The 22403-nt window shown below is 43.5% G+C and overlaps 1 protein-coding gene across 2 annotated transcripts in view; it reads left to right on the top strand.

The window, feature by feature from the left end:
• Positions 1–22403, top strand: part of ARK2N (arkadia (RNF111) N-terminal like PKA signaling regulator 2N) — a 32056-nt gene that overhangs the window by 1343 nt on the left and 8310 nt on the right. Inside the window, exons 2-3 of one of the 2 annotated variants that reach the window (XM_069963228.1) lie at positions 11111–11939; positions 16207–17200. In XM_069963228.1, coding sequence (XP_069819329.1) covers positions 11114–11939; positions 16207–16670 — 1290 coding nt within the window. In that variant the 5' untranslated portion in view covers positions 11111–11113 and the 3' untranslated portion in view covers positions 16671–17200. Of the gene's footprint in view, positions 1–11110; positions 11940–16206; positions 17201–22403 lie in introns of those variants that run through there. The other variant, XM_069963227.1, reaches the window with a different exon arrangement.

The following is a 22403-nucleotide window of genomic DNA, read 5'->3' on the forward strand; positions in this document are numbered from 1 at the left end:
TCATCCTGAGGAGGTGCTTAGTGTAGGGAAAAGTATACACGTGTCATCCAGTGGAGGAGCTAAGTGTAGAGTATATACTACAGGACTGAGTATATACTTTTGCCTCCTGTTCTGGACCATCATCCACAGCAGGGGAGTACATCTTACTATGGGAAAGGTGCACTGTATACAGGCTGACTGTGGTGTAGTGTATATATACAATATATATACTATAGGGCTGACTGTGGTGTAGTATATATACAGTATATATACTATAGGGCTGACTGTGGTGTAGTATATATACAATATATATACTATAGGGCTGACTGTGGTGTAGTATATATACAGTATATATACTATAGGGCTGACTGTGGTGTAGTATATATACAGTATATATACTATAGGGCTGACTGTGGTGTAGTATATATACAGTATATATACTATAGGGCTGACTGTGGTGTAGTATATATACAGTATATATACTATAGGGCTGACTGTGGTGTAGTATATATACAGTATATATACTATAGGGCTGACTGTGGTGTAGTATATATACTATAGGGCTGACTGTGGTACAGTATATATACAGTATATATACTATAGGGCTGACTGTGGTGTAGTATATATACAGTATATATACTATAGGGCTGACTGTGGTGTAGTATATATACAGTATATATACTATAGGGCTGACTGTGGTGTAGTATATATACAGTATATATACTATAGGGCTGACTGTGGTACAGTATATATACAGTATATATACTATAGGGCTGACTGTGGTGTAGTATATATACAGTATATATACTATAGGGCTGACTGTGGTGTAGTATATATACAGTATATATACTATAGGGCTGACTGTGGTGTAGTATATATACAGTATATATACTATAGGGCTGACTGTGGTGTAGTATATATACAGTATATATACTATAGGGCTGACTGTGGTGTAGTATATATACAGTATATATACTATAGGGCTGACTGTGGTGTAGTATATATACAGTATATATACTATAGGGCTGACTGTGGTGTAGTATATATACAGTATATATACTATAGGGCTGACTGTGGTGTAGTATATATATACAGTATATATACTATAGGGCTGACTGTGGTGTAGTATATATATACAGTATATATACTATAGGGCTGACTGTGGTGTAGTATATATACTATAGGGCTGACTGTGGTACAGTATATATACAGTATATATACTATAGGGCTGACTGTGGTACAGTATATATACAGTATATATACTATAGGGCTGACTGTGGTGTAGTATATATACAGTATATATACTATAGGGTTGACTGTGGTGTAGTATATATACAGTATATATACTATAGGGCTGACTGTGGTGTAGTATATATACTATAGGGCTGACTGTGGTACAGTATATATACAGTATATATACTATAGGGCTGACTGTGGTGTAGTATATATACAGTATATATACTATAGGGTTGACTGTGGTGTAGTATATATACAGTATATATACTATAGGGCTGACTGTGGTGTAGTATATATACTATAGGGCTGACTGTGGTACAGTATATATACAGTATATATACTATAGGGCTGACTGTGGTGTAGTATATATACTATAGGGCTGACTGTGGTGTAGTATATATACAGTATATATACTATAGGGCTGACTGTGGTACAGTATATATACAGTATATATACTATAGGACTGACTGTGGTGTAGTATATATACTATAGGGCTGACTGTGGTGTAGTATATATACAGTATATATACTATAGGGCTGACTGTGGTACAGTATATATACTATAGGGCTGACTGTGGTACAGTATATATACTATAGGGCTGACTGTGGTACAGTATATATACAGTATATATACTATAGGGCTGACTGTGGTGTAGTATATATACAGTATATATACTATAGGGCTGACTGTGGTACAGTATATATACTATAGGGCTGACTGGTACAGTATATATACTATAGGGCTGACTGTGGTACAGTATATATACTATAGGGCTGACTGTGGTACAGTATATATACAGTATATATACTATAGGGCTGACTGTGGTGTAGTATATATACTATAGGGCTGACTGTGGTGTAGTATATATACTATAGGGCTGACTGTGGTGTAGTATATATACAGTATATATACTATAGGGAATGTACGCTACTATTCCCTGTTATCAGCTTACTGCAGAGTAGTATGATGGAAACCAGTCTGCTAGTACCTTATACTGCGGGCATGCATGTAGTCTATTGTACCCTGTTATCAGCCAGTCCCTGTGACTTGTTAGATTCACATCACACACTTTTGGTTCTAGCAGCAGATTAAAGGGGTACTCCAGTGATTTTTTTTTTCTTTTAGATTAACTAATGTTATAAAGTTTTATTACTTCTATTTAAAATCTCCAGTCTTCCAGTACTTATCAGCTGCTGGATATCCTACAGGAAGTTGTGGTATTCTTTCCAGTCTGACACAGTGCTCTCTGCTGCCACCTCTGTCCATGTCAGGAACTGTCCAAAGCAGCAGCAAATCCCCATAGAAAACCTCTCCTGCTCTGGACAGTTCCTGACATGGACAGAGGTGGCAGCAGAGAGCACTGTGTCAGACTGGAAAGAATACACCACTTCCTGCAGGACATATAGCAGCTGATAAATACTGGATTATTTGAATTGTAATCCAAATCCGCTCTTAAAATTGTAATCCAAAGCAAATTTTCCCATAAGAAATCATAGAAATGCAGACAATTGGTTCCACACCCCAAAAATAATAATTTATTACTCTGAATAACATGTAACACAAATGAGACAAACATTCAGGAACAGCAGAATATGTGATATTATAAGTTACTGTACAGTAATGGAGAGGATGGGAAACACAAGGGCGGACAGAGACTGCAGGGAGCAGGAAGGAATGAGCAGGGCAGATGTGGGCACATACATGCAGCACTCTCTGTCCGGGGAGAGAGGGGTCACAGTCCTGTCCCCTGATGTAAGCCCCAGCCTAAAGTGGATCTATGATTTGTAAGGTGAGGGAGACTTCCTGGGTCAGAGTACAGAGCTGTAGACCCCGCTATGCAGACCGTGCCCCTCCCCCACTCCCCCTCCCACCCAGTACAGGGAGCTCTTAAACCAAAGCAATGCTCTTAAACCAAGTCACAATTTTTTAAAAACTGTGAGCTCTTAAACCAAGTTACTCTTAAACCAAGGTACCAATGTAATTTACAAATCTATATAACTTTCTGACAGCAGCTGATTTTAAAAGAAAAAGCATTTCACCAGAGTTCCCCTTTAAGTTGTAAAGCGTTTTGATTACCGCCCCTCTGTTTGTATATCTGGGCAGATCTGCCATTCAGAAGCTGTGTGTGTGGCTGATGGGGAGAGCTATTGTTCTATAGGATGTTATTGTTTCTGTGATGGTAAGTGTGTCGCTGGTTCCTGACTCTTAGGAGGAGGAGGGGGGGGGGGGTCTCTTCCTGAACTCTAATGTCTTATGACTGGTTCTCCTTGTTCTATATGTCTTTATGCCATAGACCATGGATTGGGAACCAGCGGCCCTCCAGCTGTTGTACAACTACAACTCACACCTAGATAGTCAAAAGCTTGCTTTGCATGCTGGGAGTTGTAGTTTTCCTGGTGCTGTAGGGGTCCTATGACGTGCGATGTATGTGCAGGAATAGTCAGGCTGTACGGCTGTCATGGAGCAGCGAGACCCCGGCCTACATCATGGTGGCAGCACAGCTCACAGCTCTCACGCCTTTGGCCGACCTCCATCTGTCTATGGTTTAACAGGTGATGACCAAGATGTTCTGCACAGTATTGTTTTCTTCCATTGTGGAGAATCCTTACCACTTTACTACAGTGCATATAGCATAAGACTGCGGTTACTAGTAAGGTGATCACACCGCAAGCATACACTGCACGGAGGACCTGGTCACAAGAGCTTACACTCTATAAGGAGGAGACGCAAGAGGAGTGAGGAGCCTGATCACAAGAGCTTACACTCTATAAGGATAGAGGGGACGCAAGAGGAGTGAGGAGCCTGATCACAGGAGCTTACACTCTATAAGGAGGACACACAAGAGGAGTGAGGAGCCTGATCACAAGAGCTTACACTCTATGAGGAGTGAGACACAAGAGGAGTGAGGACCCTGATCACAAGAGCTTACACTCTATAAGGAAATAGGAGACACAAGAGGAGTGAGGAGCCTGATCACAAGAGCTTACACTCTATAAGGAGGACACACAAGAGGAGTGAGGAGCCTGATCACAAGAGCTTACACTCTATAAGGATAGAGGGGACGCAAGAGGAGTGAGGAGCCTGATCACAGGAGCTTACACTCTATAAGGAGGACACACAAGAGGAGTGAGGAGCCTGATCACAAGAGTTTACAATCTATGAGGAGACAAGAGGAGTGAGGAGCCTGATCACAAGAGCTTACACTCTATAAGGAAATAGGAGACACAAGAGGAGTGAGGAGCCTGATCACAAGAGCTTACACTCTATAAGGAGGACACACAAGAGGAGTGAGGAGCCTGATCACAAGAGCTTACACTCTGAGGAGACAAGAGGAGCGAGGACCCTGATCACAGGAGCTTACACTCTGAGGAGAGAGACACAAGAGGAGTGAGGACCCTGATCACAAGAGCTTACACTCTAGGAGGAGACACAAGAGGAGTGAGGAGCCTGATCACAAGAGCTTACACTATGAGGAGACAAGAGGAGTGAGGAGCCTGATCACAGGAGCTTACACTCTGAGGAGACAAGAGGAGCGAGGACCCTGATCACAGGAGCTTACACTCTGAGGAGAGAGACACAAGAGGAGTGAGGACCCTGATCACAAGAGCTTACACTCTTGAGGAGAGAGACACAAGAGGAGTGAGGACCCTGATCACAGGAGCTTACACTCTGAGGAGACACAAGAGGAGTGAGGACCCTGATCACAAGAGCTTACACTCTGAGGAGAGAGACACAAGAGGAGTGAGGACCCTGATCACAGGAGCTTACACTCTGAGGAGAGAGACACAAGAGGAGTGAGGACCCCGATCACAGGAGCTTACACTCTATGAGGAGACACAAGAGGAGTGAGGAGCCTGATCACAGGAGCTTACACTCTGAGGAGACACAAGAGGAGTGAGGACCTTGCTCTCGAGCTTACACTCTATGTAAAGTGCATTGAGGCAGTGTACCCAAATAACCTTAAAGTCTTCTCTCTCCTGTAGCCTTAGTTAGGGGTCAGTCCTGAGGGATAGTGTTACTGCTTGTGGAGACCCAGCAGGTGTATGGAGTCTTGGGGTCCTATTACACAGAGCGATAAATGATTGCAAACAAGATTGTTTCTCGTTAACCTGAAATCATTCCCCATATTACACAGAATGATAATCGTTAGTTACGATCATTACTATGATCGTTACTGCGATTGTTTTGCGGTTTGTTACTATGATCTTTTGCTCCTTCTGATCCCAGCAAAACAATGAGCAATGTGCGATTACACTGAACGGTTAGTGAACAAATGTGGAACTTGAACGCACGTGGAATTACAGCGAACGATCAGTGATAATTTTAGGTTCAGATCTTAATCAACGATCAACGACATACAAACGATTTTTCGATCGTTGCCTGCAACTACACAGAACGATTATTGTTTAAATTCGAACAATATAACGATTTTTCGCACGATAATTGTCCTGTGTAATAGGGCCCTAACAGGCAATGCCTCCTGGGTAGTAATATGCATAATTGCTCTTCTGCTGAAGGAAGAAAACAACTTGGGGGAGCTCTGTCCAATAGGTGGCGCTAAGGGATGGTTTTCTATTTTCTATTTCGAGGTGATGATTTATGGTGTAGACATCCATATGTCACTTTAAGCTCCCCATCTGGTACATTTGCCTGCTGGGAGTTGTAGTTTAAGAGCTGTAGAGCCATATGTCAGAGACCGTTTACTGCAGGAGCCCAGCTGCTTTACTACAGACTGTCACCAGAAACTTGTCACCACTAGGAGGCCACTTATGGTGCCTTTACTCAGGGAGATTTATCTGACAGATTTTTTAAGCCAAAGCCAGGAACAGACTATAAACAGGGAGCAGGTCATAAAGGAAAGACTAAGATTTCTCCTCTTCTCAACTCTATTCCTGGCTTTGGCTTCAAATATCTGTCAGATAAATCTGTCTGCGTAAACGCACCATTACACCCTATTGTATGGTGTATCATTGCCACTGCCGTGTGCAGCAACTGATTGATTGTTGATTGATGGGGGTGCCGGGAGTCCCCACCAATCTAATATTAATGGACTGTCCCACAGGTGCCAAACTCCTACCAGTGGCCATGTCAGGAACTGTCCAGAGCAGCAAATCCCCATAGAAAACCTCTCCTGCTCTGGACCGTTCCTGACATGGACAGAGGTAGCAGCAAAGAACACTGTCAGACTGGAAAGAATACACCACTTCCTGCAGGACATACAGCAGCTGATGAGTACTGGAAGACTGGAGATTTTTAAATAGAAGTAAACTACAAATCTATATAACTTTCTGAAAGCAGTTGATTTGAATGAATGAAAATTTCACCGGAGTGCGCCTTTAAAGACTGGATAACGGATTAGAAGATGCTAATGAGCGCCATAGGGGAATAGGGGAATCCCATCTAAACACTAAAAATATATATATATATTATATATATATATATATATATATATATATATATATATATATATATATATATATATATATAATCTCCTATATCTATTAGGTCGTTGCTGCCCGCAGTATTACGGCCGCCTCCCACCCCGGCGGTGGCGTCTTTGACACTTCTGCCATACCACAGCTTTAAATAGCATTTAGCACATTTGTAGCCGCTCTGGCCTCAGCTTAACATCACATGCATCAGGAGCGATCACATCTCAAAATAGGAAACCAAGCAGATTAGCTAATGGAGCCGCCGCCGCTTCCCCCCCTGAGCATCGGCTGCAATGAAAATCCCACCCTTTAATGTTTTATAAAGGAAATACTCTGAGCGGCGGCTTCTCCCGAGGCCGGGGAGCTCCAGTGTCCCTCTGGCTGTGAAGTTCCTCTATTTGGAGTGTATTTGTTTCATGAAACCCAGCGCTGTAACCTTATGTCTCTTCTCGCATTCCCCCAAGGCCTTAATGCCGTATCTATGCAGTCACGGCCGCCGGGGTACGAGGGCGCTCAGCGTCTGATACCCACCGTGGACCTGCCCTGGATCAGTGCTTTACTATTCCTGGGGTCCCTATAGACTGCAGCCTTCTACCTGAGCACACCTGGGGATGTGTGTGTGTGTATGTATATATATATATATATATATATATATATATATATATATATATATATATATATATATATAATATTGCAATATGCTTCTCTCTCTCTCTCTCTCTCTCTCTCTCTCTCTCTCTCTCCCTCTTATATCCCTCTTATATCCCTCTTATATCCCTCTTATATCCCTCTTATATCCCTCTTATATCCCTCTTATATCCCTCTTATATCCCTCTTATATCCCTCTTATATCCCTCTTATATCCCTCTTATATCCCTCTTATATCCCTCTTATATCCTTCTTTCAACACAACCAGGGCCTGTCTCAGTTCATAGACTCCAGGGGGGTCCTTCACCTTTGTGGGCCCCCCTTTGTATGTAATTCAGGACTACTACTTTAGTAGGTCACCAAGATTTTTTTTTTTCTTTTAAATCAACTGGTGCCAGAGACTTAATTACTTCTATTAAAAAGAAATCTCAAGTCTTCCTGTACTTATCAGCTGCTGTATGTCCTGCAGGAAGTAGTTATTCTTTCCAGTCTGACACACTGCTCTCTGCTGTCACCTCTGTCCATGTCAGGAACTGTCCAGAGCAGGAGAGGTTTTCTATGGGGACTTGCTACTGCTCTGGACAGTTCCTGACATGGACAGAGGTGGCAGCAGAGAACGCTGTGTCAGACTGGAAAGAATCCACAACTTTCTGCAGGACATACAGCAGCTGATAAGTACAGGAAGACTTGAGATTTCTTTTTAATAGAAGTAAATTACCAATCTCTGGCACCAGTGGATTTAAAAGGATTTTGTTTTCTGTGAACTACCCCTTTAAGGTGCCTTGTGCTGTGAGCTTGTCAGCAGCGATTCATCCTCCTTGCCTCGGCCTGCCCCTCCATTTCTGAGAGCAGCACCCACATCTGTCACCGAATGACTCATTTCCCCAAGGAGTTATTCATCTTGGCTCCTATTAGTCGCGGCACGTGCCGGATAATACATGGCGCACGCTTAGTGCGACCTGTCACCAGACAAGTGGCTTCCTGCTATTACAGAAGCACTTGGTCCAGAGCTGTCAGTATATATATATAATATAATATATATATATGTCCTATACTGCTGGGAGGAGACTGTCGCCTGCTACTGACTACCGCATTGTATGGGCCTGCAGAGATTGATACACTACTGCATAGTGCCCAGCAGCACAGAGGATTTCAGGAGAGAAACTTCTTGTGGGAGCCAGTGGTGTGTACATGGTAAAGACAGGTATGTCTGTGTGATGGAGAGAACAGCTCACAGCAGCACAGAGGAATTCTGGAGAAAAGTTTATTGTGGGGGATGTACAGTAAGGATAGGTGTGTGTGTATGAAGAGGAATAGCGCTCACAGCAGCACTGAGTATAAAAGGAGAGAATTGTGTTATGGGAACCCATATAGTGCCTAAAGTTAAGGACTTGTGATATGGCGAGAACAGCTCACAGCAGCGCAGAGTATTTTAGGTGGGATATAGTGTCCATAATAAAGCAGGGATATGTGATTGCAGCAGGAACATCTCACAGCAGCACAGAGTATTTTAGGTGGGATATAGTGTCCATAATAAAGCAGGGATATGTGATTGCAGCAGGAACAGCTCACAGCAGCACAGAGTATTTTATGGAAGTTGTTATATCTAAGGACATAGATGTATGACAGCGGGAGGAATGTCTCACAGCAGCACAGAGTGTGTCAGGAGATATTAAGCGTCAGTAGTAAGAACTGGGCATGTGTGACAGTAAAACCTCACAGCAACACAGAGTATTTTAGGAGAGGTGTAGCATCCATACAGACAGTGATGTGTTTGTGTCTTGTAGTGTCCATAGTAAAGGTGGGGTGTGTTCGGGGGTAACTGCTCACAGCAGTACAGAGTATATAAGGAGAGAACCATGTGAGCCAGTGTATGGTGTGACAGCATGAACATAGGAGGAGATTTATCAAACATGGTGTAAAGTGACACTGGCTCAGTTGCCCCTAGCAACCAATCAGATTCCACCTTTCATTTTCCAAAGAGTCTGTGAGGGATGAAAGGTGGAATCTGATTGGTTGCTAGGGGCAACTGAGACAGTTTCACTGTACACCATGTTTGATAAATCTCCCCCATAGTGTTTTAGAAGGGTAGCGTCCATTGAGAGACAGTGTCGTGTCATGCCTATGGGGTATGATGGTATGACCAGCTCACAGCAGCACAGAGTATTTTAGAAGACTCTAGTGCAAGGCAGTGATAACAGAGCATACAATGGATGAGTCTCTCTGCCAGATGACCCCTTTATGCTAGGTTTACACGGAACGATAATTCGCCCAATCGAACGATTAACGATTTTGAAGCAACAATTTGGTTTTTTATAACAATCAGCGTTTAGACTGAGAAAAATCGTTAGAAGGTTCGAAAAAAAAAAAAACGTTATTGCGATCATTTTTTAGATCGTTTAAGCCCATCTTTCACATAGGGTGAATCTTTGAAAGACCGTTTACACGAAGCGATCTGCGAATATTTAGCGGACGACGATTTGAGAACATGTTGAAGGACCAAAATGAACGATTTTTCGCTCATCGCTTAATGGTTTGCTGTGTTTACACGGAACGATTATCGCTCAAAAACGATCGTTTTAGCGAAAATTCGAACGATAATCGTTCCGTGTAAACCCAGCATTAGTGTCTGGATAGATTTCTATGTTTCTTTCCCCATGGCTCTTGTGTTGCCTGTCTCTAACTGGCAGCTCTCCAGCTGGTGCCAAACTACAATTCCCATCATGCCTGGACAGCCAAAGCGAAGCTTTGGCTGTCCAGGCATGATGGGAATTGTAGTTTGGCAACAGCTGGTGGGCGGAAGGTTCCCCATCCCTGATCTATACTTTCGGTAAATGAACACTGTAACATGTGACGTAATGGCTGTAACCAGGACGGGAGAGAGACTGGCACAATATCCAGGACAATGAAACATTGTAACAAACTGCAGCCGTGTGAAGTCATGAATGGGGTGTCAGCAGCCGGTGGCATTAATAAGCATGCACAGTCACTTAGGCCTTTTATTATAGTGTATTGTGTGTGTGTATAGATATATATTGTTTTATGCTTTATTAAAAATTTATTTTTTAATTTATGTTTTATTAAACATTTTCTGATTAGTGACTGGACCGGCCCTTTTATTAATAGTTAAAGGAGTTCTCAACTTCCTGGAGACCTTGGACGGTAAAATGTTTCGCTCAGCTCCAATCTATCAGGAAACAGTGTTCAGTTTCTCTGCAGCGCCACCACAGGAGCAAGGAAGCATTGCACAGGATTAAAGGGGAGCTCCGGCAATAATCTTTTTATTTATTTTTTTATTTAAATCAACTGGTTTCAGAAACTTATACAGGTTTTTACATTATTTTCTATAAAAAAAAAAAAACCTCAAGTCTTCAAGTACTTATCAGCTGCTGTTTGTACTGAAGGAAGTGGTCTTTCCAGTCTGGAGAGCAGGAGAGGTTTTCTATGGGGATTTTCTACTGTTCTGGACAGTTCCTGACATGGACAGAGGTGGCAGCAGACTGGAAAGAATATACCACATAAAGCAGCTAATAAGTATGGGAAGACTTGAGATTTTTTTTAAATAGAAGTAAATTACAAATCTATATAACTTTTGGAAACCAGTTAATTTGAAAGAAGAAGAGTACCCCTTTAATTCTGATCAATGGGTTGTACAATCTAGGATTGGTCCTTCAGAGAGACGCTCCTGGTAGCTGCCTTCCATCTCTTTCTCTTTACTCCCAAAGGGTTTTCTATGTGGATATTTTCCTTGTTTTTTTTTTTCTTGTAATTTTACGTAACTTTTATATATATATTTTTTTTTTCTTCTCTTCTAGTATATGCCAGAGTTAGCTGCTGCTAAACAACCTGACGAGAAGTCTTCCAGCTCATACTCCCATGTTCTGAAAACTGGACACACTTGTGTACTTGTCATGAAGATGGAGGCGGTCGGCAAGGATGAACAACTTCTAGACTCTGAAGTGCCTCCTCACGTCACCCAGGAGAAAGCGGACTCTCAGGCCGAAGAAGGAGCTCTGGATCTGCAGCCACCTTCTCTCAAAGATGGCGCCGAAGACGTCCCGGACTCTTCTGGGCTGGCGTCAATGCCTTGCCTGCTGATGGAACTGAGAAGAGACTCCTCTGAGTCTCAGCTGGCGTCTACTGAAAGCGACAAACCCACCACTGGCCGGGTGTACGAGAGCGACTCCTCTAACCACTGCATGCTTTCTCCTTCTTCCAGCGGACACCTGGCCGACTCCGACACACTGTCTTCCGCCGAAGAAAACGAGACCCGACGCCCCCAAGCAATAACCGAAGGCTGCGACGCTGCTGGCCAAGGAGCAGCTGCCACCGCCGTGGCTCGCAAATCCCGGAGATCTCGGTCAGAGAGTGAAACCTCCACTATGGCTGCCAAGAAAAATCGCCAGTCCAGCGAAAAGCAGAACGGTCGCGTCACCAAGATCAAAGGTCACAGGAGCCAAAAGCACAAAGAGAGGATCCGGCTGCTGAGGCAGAAGAGAGAGGCGGCCGCTCGCAAGAAGTATAACTTGCTGCAGGACAGTAGTACAAGCGACAGCGACCTCACCTGCGACTCGAGTACGAGCTCATCGGATGAGGACGAAGAGGTTTCAGGGAGCAGTAAGACAATCACAGCGGAGATTCCAGGTAAGATGGCGGCCTCGGCCTAATGCAGTTCTCAGAGCTGACAATCTAACGCCTCGTTGAGTTAGCCCTTGTTGAGTTAGCTTGATCTAGTGACTTGTGTTTTATGCCGCCACATGGAGGTCTCTTGCTCTAGTGTCACACAAGCGGTGGCTGACCGGCGCAGTAGTATGGGTTTTGCACATGAACTGATTTACTTGTTGACTCAACCTATTTTGCATCCACATTCAAGACCTAGAAGAAGTCATCACCTGATCCTACCCGATTATTAAAGGACTGTAAGGTGAAAGCCATGTGTCTTCAAGGGTCTGTCTGCTGCACAATTGCTATAGGACGCATAAGACCAGGGATGAGGAACATTCAGCCCTCCAGCTGGTGCAAAACTACAATTCCCATCATGCCTGGACAGCCAAAGCTTTAGTTTTGGCTGTCCAGGCATGATGACATTTGTAGTTTTGCAACAGCATGAGAGCCAAAGGTTCCCCATCTCTGCATTAGACTGTATAGTATAGTCTGAATACTAATTTAGTGATAGAATTCAACCCATGAGACAAGTTATAAATCAGTAATTGCAAGATGGGGCAACAGCTAGAAAGTCCTGGCCATGATACCCACCATAGACATTGATGGTTGTTACTAGTGATGGTTGTTACTAGAATAAACTATAAGTCTGACATGGGGGGGGGCTTTACTTCCTCCATGACAAATGGGGGTCGTGTAAAGGCCCCCCATACACTTTTAATAACTGACGTCCAGACAATTATTCAGCCATCCGTTATCTGGCTTTGACTTATCTCTCCTGAAACAAAGGAGTCAGGCTTGATTATCCATCACATCCAACCTCTATTTGCACCAACGTCATCTTCATCTGTCGGTTGGAAAAGGTTGAGGGCCAAACTCCCTCATGAATGGTGTTTGTTGATTGCACGTAGGAACTTAACTCTCCCTGTGCCTGCGGTGAGCAGCGGGACCGGCCTTGGGAACCCCGTCAGAAGGCATTTTTTTTCGAGTTGTGATGACCTGTCCCAGCTGATTGACTGGCCGCTCAGCCAACTCGTGACTGCAGCAGTGTCCTGCCCCAGCCGGTGGACAGCTGAGCGAACATGTCAGCCCTGGAGATCCCAAAGTCCGGCGGGGGTCCCAAGGCCGGTTCTGCCACTTACCGGCAGCACGGGTAGAGGTAAATTCCTCCCCCCCGGAGGAGCGATCCCTCCATCTGAGCCGGCCGGGGGTCTGCATCATAATGATGCTGATCCCGGCTCAGTGATCTATGGTTCCTGGCTGTAGCAAGCCAAAGCAATAGATCACCTATCTCATTGATCTATGCAGTATATCTATACTGCATAGATCTCAATGAGAGACCAGAGTAGTGATAAAACGTAAGTGCAAAAAAATTCCAAAGTGCAAAATTGCGCATTTTTTGGTTGCATCAAATCCAGAAAAATTGTAATAAAAAGGTGATCAAAAAGTCACATATGCGCAATCAAGTTACCGATAGAAAGAACACATGGCGCAAAAATGACGCCCCACACAGCCCCATAGGTCAAAGCAGTTATAAGTATGGTAATAGAGCAATATTAAGGAGCATTTTTTTTTTTTTAAAAGGCTTAAATTTTTTTAAAGGCCATCAAATAAAATAAAAGCTACACAAGTTGCATATCATTGTAGTCGTACCAACTTGAGCAACATATATAACAAGACACATAATCCACCCCCCCCCCCCCAAATAGAAAAATGTGTTAAATGCGTTAAAATTCACCACACCTGTAATTATTTTCTGTTTTTGCTGCATATTTTATGCAAAAATTAAGTCTCTTATTGCAAGGTACAATTAGTGGCACAAAAAAAGGGCTTATCTGGGCCTTTAGGTGAAAAAATACAAGTGGTATGGATTTTTAAACATGAGGAGGAAGACGAAAGTGCGAAAATGAAAATTGTCCCGGTCTTCTAAGGGTTAAAACATACATTGAGGGTGCATTCACAAGTACAGCATCCGCAGCAGATTTGATGCTGTGTTCAGTTATTCAGATCAAATCTGCTGCGATGCGGTGTGTGTGAAGCTACCCTTAAACTACTTCTGACATTTCAAGTTTTGAGTAACCAGGGGACACTTTAAATAGGGAATGGCTTATGTCTGATGCTATGCCACAAGTTGCAAGAGTTGGGGTGGGGGATAAACTTTGGTCCCCCCAGTCTGCAGTACATTTTAGGGCCATCTGAGGGGTGTAAAATACACACACTAGTTACTGGTCATCAAGGAGGCACCCCTAAAGTGATAGTGGGAGCACATACACAGTCTTCTCTAGTGTTACTATACTACGGCCACAGTAGGCTCCTTTGAGAGTATTTGACAGGACTGAACTCGAGTGCTTGCTGAGGGAAATATCTTCCCATCTGCCTCAGCCGCTGCGAGGGGTCAGGAATGTATTACATGACTCTGTAGGCATCCCGGGAACTAACACGTCGCTGATGACGGAGAACACAAGTGGTAGGAGACTCATGATAGGGATACTTTGCTCCCTCTTTCATGCCGACACTACAGCTAAAATGTAGCAGATGCCCCAGCCCCTCCTGCTATACCCCATCAGTCACTATGGTGGAAATCCAACAGGGAAGTAAAGGGTGATGGGAATACCTCTTTAAAGGGGGTCAGACGCTGTTGGCAATATAGTGTAAGTATAATGTGATTATAAGTCTCACATCTGACAAGTCGTGTTCAGATGACTTGGGTAGTGGAGATTACCTCATCCAAAACACATTTCCTTATCTTGACGCTTAACCAGAGCGACCAGATTCCAGATGAAGTGTCTGCATCTCTTATCGACATCACTGACCAGTCATGGCATGTTCAGACGGTGAGCCAGCCACGCTGATCCTGTACAATACATAGTGTAATTAGAAGAGTACAGGTGAGGTACCATACAACATAAAGGGAACCTGTCACTAGATTAGCCAATACTAAAGCACCAGCAGCAGGACATTATCCTGCGGGAAAATAACAATATAACTACTATAATACTGCCTCCTATATAATACTGCCTCCTATATAAAAGAATATAACTACTATTATACTGCTCCTATATACAAGAATATAACTACTATAATACTGCTCCTATATACAAGAATATAACTACTATAATACGGCCTCCTATATACAAGAATATAACTACGATAATACGGCCTCCTATATACAAGAATATAACTACTATAATACTGCTCCTATATACAGGAATATATCTACTATAATACTGCTCCTATATACAAGAATATAACTACTATAATACTGCCCCTATATACAGGAATATAACTACTATAATGCTGCTCCTATATACAGGAATATAACTACTATAATGCTGCTCCTATATACAGGAATATAACTACTATAATACTGCCCCCTATATACAAGAATATAACTACTATAATACGGCCTCCTATATACAAGAATATAACTACTATAATACGGCCTCCTATATACAAGAATATAACTACTATAATACTGCTCCTATATACAAGAATATAACTACTATAATACTGCTCCTATATACAAGAATATAACTACTATAATACGGCCTCCTATATACAGGAATATAACTACTATAATACTGCCCCCTATATACAAGAATATAACTACTATAATACGGCCTTCTATATACAAGAATATAACTACTATAATACTGCTCCTATATACAAGAATATAACTACTATAATACTGCTCCTATATACAAGAATATAACTACTATAATACGGCCTCCTATATACAAGAATATAACTTCTATAATACTGCTCCCTATATACAAGAATATAACTACTACTAGTATAGAAAACACTATCCTGTACCTTTATAGATAAGTCTGTGTGTGCAGCAGACGGGTCCGTGCAGATCATTGCTGTACCTGTAGACCTCGGCCCGATCACCACGCTGGGTGGAGTGGTGCTCGTATACGGTTTGCAGCCCTGATGCTCTTACAGTCTGATTTTTGGATGCAGCTGGTTGACTCTCCATTCAGTTCTGTTCCTGAGCCCGGCCTATGATGTCACTGCGTCTGTGTGACCTCTTATTACATTATATTATAGTATTGCATTCTATATGTGTCCTACTGACTGTGCCGTGTGAGATATTGGTCACCCCCCCCCGTTGGCGGCCCCCGTTCTGTGCGTCCCATCAGTCTCCATACTAAGGCATGCTTACTCTGGATAGACACGGCTTGATATGTTGTCTGCTTGCTTGCTTTTTATGTTTTCTTACCCGATGGCCTCAATGTCTTTAAAGCTGGCTTCAACCGCGCTGGGGGATCTGCAGGAACGCCCAGGGATATTCCACGATTGCTTGAGAGGGGCACCGTGTGGGATAGGAACTGCATAGGCAATGTCCTGGAAGAAGCTATGAACTGTTTTGCAGAGATGCAGAGACAGACAGAGGAGAAGTTCCGTATGTGGATAGAGAAACTGACCCGACTAGACACAGACGAGGAGAGTAAGCAGCAGCTGGAGCCCGGCGACACCAAGCTGCACCTAGGCGGCCAGAGCTTTACACCCAGCAGCTCGTCCAGTACATTCGTGGCGGGCCCAGAGAGTCCCACCTTCCCGCCCCAGCAGCAGCAGGCGCTCAGCTCCTACGTCAGCTACCAGAATGTCGACACCTTAGATTTCCCACCATTAAATAACAACTTCCCCGACACTACCTTCCCAGAGAATGGGAACAACATAACCGATCCGGAAATTAACCAATCCTAAGCTGAAATTTACATTGGTCTCCAATTGCACTAGACGCCGGCCCCCTCTTCCCTCGGTTATCGAGAGGCTGATGGTTACCAAAGCTTGGCTGTACGCAGGATATACCCGTCTGCGCCATTTGCATGCCAACCATGATGGAGGGAGCCAGTCTAGGAAAGCAATCTCTATAGATCGGGGGGAACCCCCAAATTATAGGATTCTGATATAGCGCAGATGGAAATATTTTGACAGATCCTATAAAAGTATTATAATTTATGCAAGTAGGCGTAGGTCCGGCCCATGCATCGCTTCCCCAGCGCCCCCACCCCGGTAACGTCCTCCTCCTCATCCGGTGTGTGCCTCGATAAGCTGCCTCCTTTATAAGAACTTTATGAGATGTATTAGAGTTTCCTATATGTAAAGAATGTTCTGACTATACTGTAACCTGCTTTACTGTCTGTAATGTTTCTGCTACCTAAAGACACGGTTTCTATGCTCTATGTGAATCATAAGAGAACGTACAAGTGGCCTGATGGTGCCCCCCCCCCCCCCCCCCCCCAGCTGGGGCGAAGCTGCAGTCTCTATCAGGCCCAGACGGCCAGCTGCTACCAAGGCATGATGAGAACTGTAGTTTAAAGGGGTTGTTCAACTGGAAAATATTCCAGTACTTATCAGCTACTGTATGTCCTGCAGGAAGTGGTGTATTCTTCAGTCTGCTGCCACCTCTGTCCATATATTCTTCAGTCTGCTGCCACCTCTGACCATGTCAGGAACTGTCCAGAACAGTAGCTAATCTCTATAGAAAACCTCTACAAACTGTAAAGAATCCACCACTTCCCGCAGGACACATAGCAGCTGATAAGTACTGGAAGACTTGAGCTTTTTTGTTGTTTTTTTGAAAATTACAAATCTGGCACCAGTTGATTTAAAAAAAAAAAAAAAAAAAAAAAAAATTGGGAGAACAACCCCTTTTAAGGGCTGGAGAGTGGTGGGTTGAGGGAACGCCGCCATAGATAATTTCTATTACCTGGTGTTGAGGCTCCAGAAGAGTAAGGTTCTTCCTGTACCACTGTCTCTGATCTTTGGGCTTCCATCACAAAAAGGCGTGGAAACCTTTCCCGGATAGGGGAGGAGTTTTCAGTACTTTCCTAAAGGATCCAATAACATTGACACACAAGATATTAAAAAAAAAAAAATCCCTTTAAGGCAGGGATGGGGAAACCTTTGGCCCTCCAGCTGTTACAAAACTACAACTCCCATCATGTAAAGCTTTGGCTGTCTAAACATGATGGGAATTGTAGTTTTGTAACAGCTGGAGAACCAAAGGTGTCCCCAACCCTGGGATCTTAGAGAATTGGCAACTTAAAGTTTCACCTTTTTGTGCGCAGATTCTACTTCACCACAAGTGACGCCAAGTAATGTAGAGTTAACAAAAAATAGAAAAATACTTGGCACAACTCCAAAAACATCCACAATCCGAGTACAAACAATGGGATTGCTCACCTCGAGTCCTTTTTGGCACTATGGCTATTATGGTGCGCTGCATGTAGTAACGTAAAGTCCATGTATAGTAAAATTCATAAGAAAGATGATCATGCGGCACTCACCAAATCTTTGTGCAAATTCTTGATTCATTTAATTCATAGTAACAAAAACAACCTCAAGTGCTGTACAGGTTACATGGCAGGTGCAGGTGTGCTCCACGAGAGCAACGGCCGTTAGATGGTCCTACGCATCAACAGGTTTAGTGGTACACGAAGATTTGGTGAGTGCCGCATGATCATTTTTTCTTATAAATTTTAATGTTGAGTTGCTTTGTTAGGGTTCTGAGCACCCACCCATATGATTGGGTTATCGAGACCCCTATTCTCTGAGGAGCTGGAGACTGAACTACAGTACCCTCAGGCCCTCACGGAGTATAGCTTATGTTTTGGAAAAGAAGGGCTAGCAAGCATTACCTATTCATCCCTGAGCTCCAGTACCAGACACTACCTGTAGGATAAGAGTAGCGCTGTTTCAATATTGTACTACCCCCCAGTAGTCAGACTAGCGTTCCCCGGGATAGTTGCAGAAGTGTCCCCTCCTAGTGGTAGTATAAGAAGGGGGGGTCACCCGCTTTTCTATCAGTCACAGCAAGCCCATAATCACTATTTAGACTGAATATGCAGCGGGTAGGAAATGCTTGCATATACATAGATTTTTTTTTTCTTTTATTAGAACTTAATATTTTGTATTTCATTAGACTTTTTTGCTCAAGACAGAGACGTTTCATTTCATTACACATTAAAAAAAAAGTCACTTTTCCCTTTTGAGAAATGGGTTAATCTTTTTTTGTTCATTTTATTTAATTGAGGGTACACAATCCCTATCTGATCAGTGAGGGGGTCTTGCGTTGCATCCCCCTGATCAGTTTGCCATACACTGAACAGGGCAATCGGGGAACAGCGCCAGACATTGTGTAGTGGCCATGTTGTGTTACTACAGCCTTGCTGAGGTGTATTGACCCTGCATGGCCACTTCTCAACGTATGCCGCTTATACTTTGTTCCCGCTATCTGCTGATAGTGGGGTCATTGGGTTTTGGACCCCTTCCAACCAGATACTGATACATCTGGATCTATCAATGTATGGAAATGGCACAGGGTCCACAAAATACTGGATCTTCAGTAAATGCACACATAAAAGGCTTGTATCTATGCAGGGCCTTTGAAAAAAAAAAAAATTGCCAAAAAAAATCTGTCCCATGTGAGCTTGCCATGATGCAGCCTGTTCACATTCACCCTAGAAGCCGCCACCAAAGTGCTCTGTACCAGTTCATTCCTATCATACATCAGGGCAGTACAGGTGCTGTGCAGGTTTCTTTCATTTTCTTTTGACTTTAGTGTTTTTTGCATAGGTCTTTATGAGAAATTTTACTTAGTTTCTCTTCTACAGCCAATGTGTTACTTATAATGCAGGTCTGTCTGTCCCATTGGAAAAGGAGTCCCTTTTTTTTTTTTTTTTTTTAAATAAAGGTTAATGTATTATCAGACAGATGAGAACCAGACAGAGCAGCCTGTATGATATGTAGGAACACACGGGCTGTAGAAGAAAAATGCAGCAAATTATTTAATATAGAGCTACTGAGCAAAACTTAGCTACTTTCTTGCAAAACAGTGCCAAACCACCCCCAGTTGTGTGCGGCATTACAGTTCATCTTCAATAGAAATGACTGCACACACACACAATAGAAATGGTGCTGTTTCTGCAAGAAAGTGGCCATGTTTTGTAAACTTGGACAACATCCATTAGAGGGGCTATCCAGCCTTAGAAAAACATGGCTGCTTTTAAGAATTGTAAGACCACACACACAACCTCAGGACTGGGTGGCGCTGTTTTTGCAAGAAAGTAGCTGTGTTTTTGGCTAACCCTAGATACCCCTTTTAAAGGAAAACTATCAGTAGGTTTATACATAGGAACCTGCTGATATGTACCTGTTGTAGTTGAGCTCCTAATTCAGGTGTCGTCTTTTTCTCAGCAGTGCTTGTTAGCAGGATTGTATTCCGAGATAAACATGCTCATTAGTCTGGTGCACTGGGGGCGTTCATCAGCTCCTTAGTACCAAGCCCTCCCTCCCCCCACTAGCTTATATGTCTCCTCCTACTTGTGCGTATTTACCTATGCATATTAGTAGGAGAGGACTCAGGGGCAACATCTATCCCTAAACTGCACCACCCAGAAAAATAAGACCAGCACCGGAATATGGAGCTTTGCGGCAACTGATACCTATCAGCAGGTTCATATATACACACACCTGCTGATAGTTTCTCCTCAAAGGAGAAACTATCAGCATGTTAGAAAAATGTAACATGCTGATAGCCTCCTATTGTGCTCAGGGGGGCAGCAGAGTTGGGATAAAACAGATTATACTGTAGGCATAGTAGTTGGTTGTGCATTATGGGGCTAGGAAAACAAATACAGACCAGAGTGTGGCACTACTTTAAAGAGGAACTATCAGCAGGTTAGACAAAGCTAACTGCTCCTTTCACACATGGGACGCCGAGGATGAAGGTTTGTCTCTTACCTTCCCCATTTTCCTTGTTCCCGTGCTGTTAGCAGTGTATTCCTCGATCTGGAGCACTACCCCACCCTCAGAGCTCCGATCCGGCCCGCTTCTAATGATGATCAGTGAAGTGGGCGTGCATGATCGGCGCTCTGTGCTTACACCACTGGAACTGTGCCGAGGAGGAAGGTAAGAGACATACCCTCCTCCTCAGCGCCTCCTGCGCAATAGGGGCTATCTGCATGATAGATTTGTCTAATCTGCTGATAGTTCCCTTTCAAGAAGCGCCATACTCTGGTTTGTTGGTTCTAAACACCCCCACCTTCCCCGGCCCATAATGCACAGCCAACTACTATGCCTGCAGTGTAATCTGTTACATCCTAGCTCTGCTGCATCCATTTACATTACTACTCCATTTGGATCACTACGACTCCTTTAAATGAGCTGGGGGGGTAGGGCAGTCCCCAAGGGACCTTACTCTAATGGAAGCTTCCTCTAGTGCTCATCATCACCCCCTGCTGGGTATATTGCACTCTGCTGTGCTTTAATATTGAACTACTGTCTCTATATACTGTTTACAGGAAGTGCCGCCACCTTGTTGTATGAGGGTTGCCTGTCTGCTGCTGTTCTTAAAGGGCTCGTCCCCACTGCCATATAATCAGTCCCGGTTATATCCCTAACATTTCATGCCAAGTATTTTGGAGTGGATCCCATCAGCAGACACTGAGTAGGGAATAACGTTTACCAACTTTGACGGGATTTGCACTTATTTTCTGAAAAAAAAATTACAATATTTAAATGGACTAGACTAATGGTTAACCCCGCCATTGCCAGAGGGTTGACCGCACACTGCAAGGTGTGAAGGCTGGTATGCTAGGAGGCCATGGCCGCCCACTTACTTTCCTATGACCTGGGACTATACAGAGCTATAGAGTGTCCTCCACTAGAGATTACGGTGCGGCTGTAAAGTGTTGATGCATTTCATTGTGTAACATAAAGGAAACCCTGTAACTTTATTCTGTAACTAGTGTACCTTAGTATAAATAAAGAACTATACATTGTGTCTACCCTGTGTCAGACTGCGTTACTGGCCCCTGCCCCTGCCATTAAGGTCCGGGGCAGGCGTCACTCTTATACTACATGATATGGAGCCTGAAGGACTCTAATGAGCTTAAAGGGGTGTTCCACTGATATGTTGCTGCCTATGGTGAGACTAACAATTCCTTCCATACTTGTTGTTATCTATTCAGTCTCCTTCCCCCAGTTCTGAGCTGCTGCTTTCTGCTGAAGAGACAAAAAACTATGAATGTTCATTTCTCTGTCTCCCTCCTCCCCCCTCCCTTCTGAGACGGTGATGTAAAAACAGGTCCCTGACATGCTTTATCTGCAACATTGTAGTTTCTTTGTAATGCTGGGAGGGTCAATATGAGGTCAAGTTGCTTGATGAACTTGCCAAGATTAACCCTCCCAGCATTACAAAGAATCTACAAAGTTGCAGATAAAGCCTGCCAGGAACTTGTTTACATTAGCCGGTCTCTGAAGGGAGGGGGGGGGGAGACGGGGAGAGAGGTGGTTTTAGCAGAAAGCAGCAGCTCAGGACTGGGGGAAGGAGTCTGAATAGATAAGTATGGAAGGAATTGTTAGTCTCACTACGGGCAGCAACATACCCAAAATTATGTTTGAGTGGAATACCTCTTTAAGAATCTTAAAGGA

The sequence above is a fragment of the Dendropsophus ebraccatus genome, chromosome 3, assembly GCF_027789765.1.
Source record: "Dendropsophus ebraccatus isolate aDenEbr1 chromosome 3, aDenEbr1.pat, whole genome shotgun sequence".
In the NCBI taxonomy this organism is placed as follows: domain Eukaryota; kingdom Metazoa; phylum Chordata; class Amphibia; order Anura; family Hylidae; genus Dendropsophus; species Dendropsophus ebraccatus.